The sequence below is a fragment of the Ptiloglossa arizonensis genome, chromosome 3 (assembly GCF_051014685.1).
Source record: "Ptiloglossa arizonensis isolate GNS036 chromosome 3, iyPtiAriz1_principal, whole genome shotgun sequence".
Lineage (NCBI taxonomy): Eukaryota > Metazoa > Arthropoda > Insecta > Hymenoptera > Colletidae > Ptiloglossa > Ptiloglossa arizonensis.
Genome location: NC_135050.1, coordinates 3,990,593 through 4,001,384, shown reverse-complemented (window position 1 = coordinate 4,001,384; position 10,792 = coordinate 3,990,593). Strand labels below are relative to the sequence as shown.

Sequence of the window (10,792 nt, the reverse complement as noted above, 5' to 3'; positions counted from 1 at the left end):
TATCATATATAGCCATGCAAAGGATCCTAAAATACAATTTTTATTTTTAGTAAAATTACGGATTAAAATGTTTGAAGTATCACTTTTTTGAATTTTACAAAATGAAATCGAAATCACATGATTAAAAACAATTTAATGCTTTGTAAACTGGTAAATAAGTAAGTGTAATTAAAATATATGTATATTACTAAGGAAAGAAGTAATGAAACACGAACAATTAATGCAAATTAAATCAAATTTTTTATTTTAAATTTGTAGATTATAAGTTTAATATCACTGACAAATAATGAAAAGTTACTCGTTAATGAAAACACAGGTTGTTCGTATTCATAAAAACTTAAAATTTCGATTTTGACATAAGGGGTTTTCTATTATATTTTATTTGTCACCCTATACATTTCATTCTGTAGATAATTTTTGCGTTGTATAGCAATGTAGTTTGCATTTGTTTGCGTACGATGTTAATTTTTGCTAGTAAATTTTTGAACGAACTTAAAATTAGGGGCCGCGTGGCCTATTTTATCCCCTTTCTGCTTCCCAGTTCTCTACCGTTGCCTGTACTTGTCCTTGCTAGAGTAACGTCTTTCTGCTAGTTGACGTTCATTAGATAAGCAAGTTTGTTTCGTGTACGGTTCAGTTTATTTCGCCTATCAAATTACTCGACGTCACCGTTTATTTTTTCATCTGTATGCCTTGCGTACGCTCTCATCTTTTCAAATTTTCCATGAGTAAGTTATTTATTGATTTCGATACGATACTTTATAACGTGTGTTAATAGCCTCGATCGCTAATATGCAAAAATCAGCATAAAATAAATTTATTCAAAATTTAATTCTCTTTTACAGATTTATTAAATAATGTTAATTAGTGGATATGACAAATTCTTTAAATTTAAATTATTACAAACAACAGTGAAATTTTTATTTTTTTGTTTTATTGGATTTTTACATACTTAGTCGCTAATTCTATCATGTCATTTCAATGTAAAATATTAAATAACCATTAATTTTATATTAAAATCTGTATTGTTGGAGATATACTCAAATATTTTTGATAAATAAAGGAGTATGAAAAATTTATAGAACAAAATATATAAAGGACCATGGTTCATATATGTATATTTATATTACAGATGTTTCTATAGTCTTCCTGCAGCTGTTGGTAATGCAAATACCCTTCTTTAATTTGAAGTTTACAAGATGGTATTTGTCTTCGAGCTCTAATTTTAGCTGAGAGTAGAAATGTGAACAATGACAGGATATTTGTAAGCGGCATATAGCATTCAATTTAATATCTTCTATGAATAAGTACGAAGCAAAAACAGTTACTAATTTTGATTTTGTTAATATTCTGTGTCAATCTAATTTCATAGTTTTTGTTGTTGGAAAACATTTATTTTAATATTACAGAGTAAGACGAAATTGATTTAGCTTGGTGGTGATGCGGGGATGTGGATCTGTTTTGATCCTATAGGAAGCCGAGAAGGCTGGCGTGCTTTTATTTTATTCTTTGTATTCTTTTATTGGACATCTTTTGGTATTGATGCCAGCTTAACGAATGCAGCTGCATCTAATGTTCCTCATAATACTGTTACATCAGAAGTGACACTACCAATTTCAACACATCATGAAGACGACGAATGTAGGAATGTGACTACTGATAATAGAGCGGGTATGTTTAATTGTATAATAACTACAAAATATTTATTATTTATTATATTTCGAATACATCCAAAATATATTATGACTACATACTTTCTGTTAAAGAATCACATTTTAGTTTTATTATTTAAAATTTGATTATTATTACAATATTAAGCTATGTACTCCTTAATATTTATAAACATATTTTGCAGCTACTGGTTTATCAGTGGTCGGTCATGGATCTGGTTCTCCTCATTCGCCGATAGTGCCTCCAACTTTTCTGTATGGACTTCTTACCTGCCAACCCTATCAAGGAATTTCTGTGAATCACATCTACTTTCAACTAGCAAATGCCTTCTTTCTATTGTCACACCTTGCACCAAGTGGCATACACGGTGTACTCTATTTAAGGTGCACTCTACTCGTGGGCTGTGCCTTTCTTGCTTTGTGGGGCTGGACAATAGCTTGCTGGCTGGACGCTGCTCTCTGGAATGCTCTGTTTGTTGCCATCAACTTCGTCCATGTATGCACGCTTCTTTACAAGCTCAGGCCTATCAAGTTTACAAGGGAAGTTGAAGAGGTAAGCTAAGAGAAGAATGAAGAAGAATGATTCTCTGACTTGATGTCACAGAATTTGTTCCTATACATATATATGAACAACATGTCACAGAACCTTGTTCATATATGTATATATATGTGGTTAAGCAATATTGATCTGAAAATAAAGGTACTTTTGTAACAATTTATAAACAAGGACTACTATGTTTTAAATTAATCTTAATATACACTTTTTATACTTTAAACAATTTTTAAATTATCTTTATATCCAATTTAATACTTTGCATAACACAATTATAAGACATTTTCAGTTGTATATATATCCATTTTTTTTTTACAAAATATATAATCAAAACAAGTTCTTATATTATGTTTACAAATAAATGTCATAAAAATATCACAAAGACTAGAAATGTACTAAATAGGCAAGGTGCTAGTTAATATAATGAATGATGTTGAAAGATAGAAATATGTAACTTTAGGTATTGAGATGTTTGTTTATTTTTTAAAAATTGTACTATATTTTCACTTTTCTAAATATTATTTGTAGTATGGTATAGTGTACTTCAAGTAGTATAATATTGCTGTCTTAGATTTTATAGATAGATATATTAGAAATTTAGTAACTACTGTAAATTGCTTGTACGTTTGGCTATTGCATCTGCATTATGCTGGAACTCTTTATATAGTATCCTTTCATTTGCATCTTTATGTATGCCATTTGAGCAATTTCTTTAGAATATAAAATTTATATGACGCTTTTTTATTAGCAAAAGTTTAAAATTTTATCAGTTTTGTAATTAGTAAGAGAATTACATTTAATTTTGTATTCAATTATTGAAGAGTTAACGATGATTTTATTTCAACTTAAGTTATTCTAATCCAAATTAAAAATGACAATTTTTGCAAAAATTCCAAGACAAAATTTTTGTTTGTAATGTTTCTTTTCTTGTACATTATACACTTTATGGTTAATAAATTTATATAAATATGTCTTATTTTTATTTTTTTTCTATAGGTATATATAGCAGTGTTCCAGCCATTAAGAGTATCGCGTCATCAGTTCAAAAAAGTATTAAATTGTATGAAGGTTATACGACAGTTGAAGTATCAAGAAGTTTATGCCCAAGAGAAAGTGACCAAAGTTGATTCTTTGTCTTTAGTACTTTCTGGAAAGTAAGTTTGCCATATAAATAATAACTAGTATAACATTTTGTACTTACATATGCAATGATATGATCAAATTTCGATCATTTAAAAAATAATAAAATTTAATTTATGTTTTTATACTTTTAATTAAAAAAAGGTATTTTTTTTAATATGAAGAAATATAATTTATATTTCTATAGAATATATTTCTATGATGAATCCTAATTCAGTGAAAAGTATGGAAAAGTAAAAATATGCACAGAAGAGTTAAATGTATGTTGTAGGTTGAGAAACAAGTCTGCTAATTATTATTGTCAGTGTGTTTCCAAATTGTTATTTAAATATTACCAATATATTCTACTAATTGTACCGATAAAAAAAACTGCCATACAAAACATAGGTTCACAAATGCATTTCTTTCAATTTGCAGACATTAGAAGTTATACATTTGAATAAATTGTGTATTTAAATAAACTTGTAAATATTGCTAGACATTTCTTAAATATAATATTAAACTGAAGACGAAATTATATATCAAATAATAAGAAAAATCATAGTAGTCAGTGGTAGATTATTGCACAGGTAGTGGAGGTGTACATCTCAGGCCTTACATGTCCAAAGCTCCCAAAAAAAAAGTTATTATTTCATTTTAAAGTATTAATTTTCAAAAAAGTTCTATTTATATAAAAATTGAAAATAACACTTTGATTACTGTATTAGAATTGCGCATAGTTTTTGTATATTTTGTATTATTGCTCAATACTTGGTTCTATCTTTTTTTGTTACAGGAAAAGAAATTTTAATAAAGATTTGTGTTTTGTATTTAGCCATTTCAATTTCAATAATTTAAAATGTTGGGTGGAGCTCCCAAACTTTGTTTATGCTTTGGACCCTACAAATAAATTCACCACTGTGTGTGATGATAACATAACATAGTACTTGTAGTTAACAAGTAAAAATAATAGTAGCAGTATTTTTGTCTCTTAGTTATCATTAAGTCTTCATATCATGAAGCATTAAAATGTTAATCAAGCACTAACTGGCAGATATGGATTTTATCTATAGAAAAGTTACTAGGAATCAATTTAATGTCTTTATCAGCAAATATTTCCACATGACAAACATTCAAAATTACATATGCTACATTCCATAGATATATTGAAGAATATACCTATATTCTACTATTATCAGGTGTCAAGTTATGTTATCTAAACAATCAAAATAACCAAATAAGCACTTGGCATGACATCAGGAGATATTTCCTCTGATGTGCAGCTTTACAACTCTGCATGGAAGCATTTGTAAATTTATAATGATGAACAAAAGTATTGACATAGCCAAGACTTTATCTTAAAATGACATGTAGATAGAAAAAAAAATGATTTGTTTAGTTCCTTTTAAAAAATCTAGTTAGTAATATAGTTAGAATCTACAATTTAAATATACTATAAGTAATAAACGTTAAGCGACTGTATAAAAAACAGGATTAGTAAAATGTATATTTGGAGCTGGTTTTGTGGGAACAAAAGGAATAGTACAAACAAGAAATTTCCATTCTTAGAAAATTCTACACTAAATTTTTAGAATGTTCCTATATATCTTATATTCAAAGACTGTCTAGTATTTATTGTGATATTCATTTTTTATAATTATTATTATTCATTTGTTATGTTTGATAGAAAAAAGTGGAAGTGTAGAAAAGTTAAACCTTAGACCAAATTTTAACTTTTAACAGGATAAGGATTCAAAGCACACTTATATTGTTTGTCAATGTCTTTCTTTTACCAGCCATGTACATTACCAACTTCATCAGAGTCTTTTAATTTAAACCTCTATAGAACATGCTTAATTTGAATTAGAAAGAAAAATTATAAACCACCATATAATAAGGAGACAACAATTGAAAAGCATACTTTTGAAAGAATGGCACAAAGCAATTTGAAATCAATAAGAAAATTTGTTGATTCAATACTCGAACAATTGGAAAATGTTACAAGAAGAAAAGGACCATGCATAAAATATTACACAAATTAATTGTTAAGATTTATGTTCTAAAATTGTAAGTGTGACAATACTTTTGTTCAGACAAAAATAATTATTTATGAATATTTGACTATTTTTTTCAATTATATAGTCATTTAACATATATAGCTTATAATATATTTAAATTCTAGACTATAAAATATATTTTCTAAAATAAATAAAAAAATAATTCTATTTTTTTTCAATCTGCATGTAATTTTATGACAAACTCTTGGCTATACCAATATTTTTATTCATCACTGTATATTTGTATGTCATTTTACCATCAGTAGATTGTATAGAGTACACTATATAGTCAAACTCAGTCAGATATTTTATGCAAATACTGTATAATAAACATTTTATTTGTTGCTTCAAGTTATTTAAATATTTTGTACAAATTTTTCAGATTAGTAGTATCACAAAATGGAAGAGCATTGCACATTGTCTTCCCACATCAGTTCCTGGATTCTCCAGAATGGTTTGGTGTCTCCACGGACGAATACTTTCAGGTTTGTATAAATTTTTCATAATTTTATATATTTGTTAAATGCCTATTTATTATTGTAATAATAACGATAATAAAAATTATCAATATTATGTTTTGTTAATAAATTCATAATTTAATATAACATATTAGTTTCAATAGAATTTTATTCAAAAAAGTAGTAAGAAAGATGGATTACAAATTTTAATAATTATGTTATTTACTACAAAGCACAAATTATGATAATTATTTGAATAATAATAATAATATTGTGTATTAGTGTTTTTACAAACATAACTGTGTAAAATATCATTTTTGTGAATTGAAAAAGCAATATATTTGTGTAGGTGTCAATAACAGCTATGGAGGAATCAAGAATATTATTATGGCATAGAGACAAGTTAAAGTTAAGCATAATTAGTGATCAATTTCTGCAGGCAGTGTTTGATCATATTTTGGGAAGAGATGTAGTCAAAAAATTAATGCAGGTATGTTTAAATTTAAATTATAGCATTATTTATTATCACAATGAATTTTTTCTTTTTTTGTCAAATAATTTGGTATCAGTTTAATTTGAGTGAAAGTTCACTGTTCACTTTGCATGATATTTGTAAAAGGTAAATTAAAATACTAATTCATATAAATTTATATGGAAATGATGTTATCTTAGGTCAGTGAAACAATGGCTGCTAGTAGTCATCAACAACAAAATGGACAAGTAGTTGGTTTGGGCGGTATTGGAGCCTTAGAAAATGATCCTGACACCAAACTTTTCGTTGTGAAAAAGACTGGCGACAGTCAAGGTATTACTGCTCTAATCAGTCGTCAACTTCAAGGTAGGTACATTTTAGTTAATAATTTTTTTGTAATAACGAATGAAAAGTTTAGGGTTATATAATTGTTATTAATATTTTTATCTTAAAGAAATTTTTGTTAAAATATATGTAAATATCTAGTTAAATATTCCTCTTTATAATACTACATCTTTTAAACACATTGTTGTACAGGTAATACCAGTTGAAATAGGCAATATAATGAACATTTTGAGTTATGACAATACAAGAAAATGTTTCATATATATATATTTTGTCCAAAAAGAAACCAAAGTTTTTAAATAGCGTACCAGTAAACACTTAGCGCGCCGATATAGACGGTGCTGCGAAGCGAAAACTTTAAGGATTAATCTAATACTATGTAGATATATCATGTTACGTCACATCCATTAATCATCGAGTTACACTTGTTTGGGCGAGCATGTGTTCGGAGTCCTTTGCAATATTGTGCAAGTTGAAAAGTAAAGGATCTTGAAGAGCAATGTTTTTGAGTGAAATTTTATTTCAGATTGAAAAAAAGTTCACAGAGATTTGTCAAATATTTCATAACTTTTTCTTTATCCATCTGTCAGCAAATGCAGTCCAAATTTTATAGTAATGCGTCAAAATCATGTACCATGAATATTTACAAATGTTTACTTCTTCAGAAACTTTATCTTGGAAACACATACTTTCTCAATTCGATCATCGCCGCTGATATGGAAAATCATCAAGGTTTGGGATAATTTTCTATGGACAATCTGCCCAATTTAAAATATTAGTATGATTTGTGACATTGTATATGACTTAAATATAAATTTTCCTCGTAAATCAGTCACAACAACAATAGCTTTGCAAATTTGTTCCCAATTTGAAACAAAATTTCACACAAATATATTGTTCTTTAAAATTTTTAATTTTGCACAAAAATCCCAAAGGCACTAATCACACTCACTTAACTGCCTTTGGTTCAATGATTAATTGACGCAATATGATGAAGCTAGTGTCAGATTAAATCTTAAAATTCTTGCTGTACAGTAATTTCTACACAAGTATGTTGCACCGCTTCATTATTTAGTGATAGACGTTCGAATTTATCTTTCAAGAGATTTGAAACTTTCTAAACAGTGAAGATTCCAATCATTTCAAACATTATCCAATTCTAGAAGGCCTTAAAAGTTTGGGTTTCGTTTGATCTTAGAGTTTTGATCAAACTTGAATATTTTAAAGAGTCTTGAATGTTTTAAACCTTTCATGTTTTAGCATAAATCAGTATCATTTTTATAAACGAATAATTAACTTGTCAATCCTTTAAACATTTGTAACTACTTTACAGATTTGTAAGTAATGGATAAATTATTTTTAAATTGTTAAAGTTTGTTTCTAACTAACACCACTAGATGGCAATGCACTTAAAACCATTTCTCATAGTTATCTTGAGCATTCCTTTATACGTTAATGCCTCATTTGTAGATCAGGACTGCATTAGAGACTCAACCCAATCACTGATTATGTTTCTTCAGCTTGAATGACTGTCGATTCAACTAGCTGGCAACTGTGAATTTAAAAACTGGCTAACCAAATTTCAAAGTGGTTCTGCACACATATCAATGTAGCAGTCAGTATTGTGACAAAGCAGAGCAAAAGGGACGTATGTCCCAAAATACTTTGTTATGCTTTAAAATAAAATAACAATGTAAACTTTTTTGCAACAACAATGTAAAACGAATGGGTGAAGAGCACTGTATTCCATTGTTACCTCAGATGCAATAATATTTAGGCACAAGTGGTGGTTACTCATTAAAATTAAAAACTTTCTATTTCTTATTGTATCTTCATGATTTTATTCAAACTATTTTTAATTATATGTAGTTGACAGTTTTTCAGAAGTAATTCAAATAAATTGTATGTAGAAATAGTCCAAAAGAGATCCTGTTTAGACTCATTTTCATAGGAAAGAATTCACAAATCAATTAATATTACTCTTATATACTCATAATGAAAAGTTTAATTTGCATTAGTGTTGATAAACTGAAATTGATGATCCAAAGGCCCTGCACTCTTCTTATTAGTCAAAGATGAAAAATTGATTTCAGAAACAAATTTTCTACCATGCCTTTTTAAAAAGCTCTTCAGCAAATCTGGTAATACAACATTTAAACAAATTTTGCTGTAATTGACAAACTTAATTATTTGTTCATAAAATGTATACCGCTTATACAACAGCATTTAAGCTTTGAAGCGTTCAAGCCTTATAAAAAGTTCAAGATTCATAGAAATTTCAGGACCATTTAAGACTTCAAGACCAATCAATACTTTCAGTACCTTTTGGTAACTATTAATCTTCAAAGCGATTTGATATGATTTGCTAAGTTTTGAATTCACCACAAGATGGTACATTCCATTCCTACAGTTGCTGTCTCTACCTGACACTTTGCTGTACTTTTGCTTGCCGAGCTCCTAATGAACACTTATATCCGCGAATCATCCCTGTTTTAAGAACATATTATGATGACTGAACACATGTAATTTCAAATATAACATACACGAAAAACGTATGTACTTACATATAAAAGAAAATTTATAATATTGAAAATACTGAAAAAATAACATGCGACAGAGGGACTTATTAAAAAATTACAAAATTCCGATTTGCACATTAGTAGATACATGTGACCGTCACCAATCTTCATTGTATATTTTTCCTTAAGTCTATAGGTCGGAGAGAAAATGAGAGTAAAATTGTTTCTCGGCTAAAATGGAAATAAATTAATCACTTTTGAGTGATTGCAGATATTTTAATGAAACTTTTATTAAAAAATAGAAAAGAAATGACTACCTGCATATTAAAAGTTCTTACAAATTTCTTCAATTTATCCGACCAGAATAAAAATGCATATTATTCGTTGTAGAAAAATATATATTTTCAAAAATTTGACGAAAAAACCGTCTACAAAAGATTCAAATGCCAGTCATAACAATGCTATGAGCATAACGAGGAGAGGTAGGTACATGTAAATAATGTTATCTAGTGAAGCAAAACTCTGAAGATAATTTTTTCAGATCTTTTCAATGCATGATTTATACTATTTTTTGGTTAACAAACCTCGCAAGTACTATACAAAACATATTAAGATTAATTCTAACGTTATTTCTATTCGACGGTATCTAAACAAACATTAAGCAAATTGTAATAGAAATAGTTTTTCATTAAAATTTGGAAAGTAGTACAGTATATTTTTAAAATCAATAATATATATTTTTTCTAGTCAAATAGATCAAAGAAATGGATATAATTTGTGTAAAGTAATGATAATTCATAAAATATTTGCTATGCTCTGCATCTGAATCTTTTGTAGACAGTTTTTTCGTCAAATTTTCGAGAGTGTATATTTTTCTATAATGGATAATACTAGTATGCATACTAGTATGCATTTGAAAGCAGTATTTTTTCTTTTATTTGTTTTAGGGGGATGCTTTCACTTATCATTAAGATATTTTCCATCATTTAAAAGTTAATAATTCTCACTTCCTATATATTTAAAGGAAAATTTACAATGGAAATTAATGACGACCATATAAATTCATAAATGTGCAAAGTGTAAGTTAAATTCATAGGTGGGAGGTTTTCATACTTTTTTAAAAAGCTCCTTTTTCTTGTAATATATTCATTCATTATAACTATTCAAATTGCGTATGAAACTTTTTTTTTGTATTGTCCCAGTTAAAGAGGATAATCAGATCACCTATTTGGAGTGGAATGTGTATAGTGAATTCTTTCAAAGTGTCGTTGGTTCTAGTTAATTGTGATACTATAACACAATGAAAAGAAGGTATGCAAAATTTAATTATTCTTATCTTTCCTTAATAAGAGACCTGCTCGCTTTTGTATACTTTGAGAATCAGAGTAAGAACAATAAAAGCGCCCGAGATAGTGATCACGAGCAACTTGTGGCCCTCCCAATTACTTATCTACATCAAAGACACAATTTATTGTCAATAATATTGATTCACAAAGAGAGTGCAAGGCCTCTCCGGAGTTGAAACCGAGTTCCAATGTGTATCAACAATATTTCATTGTCACTACGCTAAACCATTACATGTTAATCATTCTGAACAGA

General features: G+C 27.9%; 1 protein-coding gene across 14 annotated transcripts in view; it reads left to right on the top strand.

Moving 5' to 3' along the window:
• The first annotated feature begins 97 nt into the window (after window positions 1-97).
• The window catches only part of LOC143144606 (popeye domain-containing protein 3), a 33,071-nt gene continuing 22,376 nt past the window's right edge, over window positions 98-10,792 (top strand). For 7 of the 14 annotated variants that reach the window (XR_012991466.1, XR_012991463.1, XR_012991464.1 and 4 more), the window contains exons 1-8: window positions 444-728; window positions 1,133-1,307; window positions 1,410-1,671; window positions 1,856-2,223; window positions 3,220-3,377; window positions 5,782-5,884; window positions 6,207-6,347; window positions 6,530-6,695. Coding sequence is in view for 7 of the 14 variants with exons in the window: in XM_076307199.1 (XP_076163314.1) it covers window positions 1,449-1,671; window positions 1,856-2,223; window positions 3,220-3,377; window positions 5,782-5,884; window positions 6,207-6,347; window positions 6,530-6,695 (1,159 nt within the window). In the remaining 7 variants the exon portion in view is untranslated. Of the gene's footprint in view, window positions 159-443; window positions 729-1,132; window positions 1,308-1,409; window positions 1,672-1,855; window positions 2,224-3,219; window positions 3,378-5,781; window positions 5,885-6,206; window positions 6,348-6,529; window positions 6,696-8,144; window positions 8,393-10,792 lie in introns of those variants that run through there. The other 7 variants (XR_012991462.1, XR_012991461.1, XM_076307192.1 and 4 more) reach the window with 5 other exon arrangements.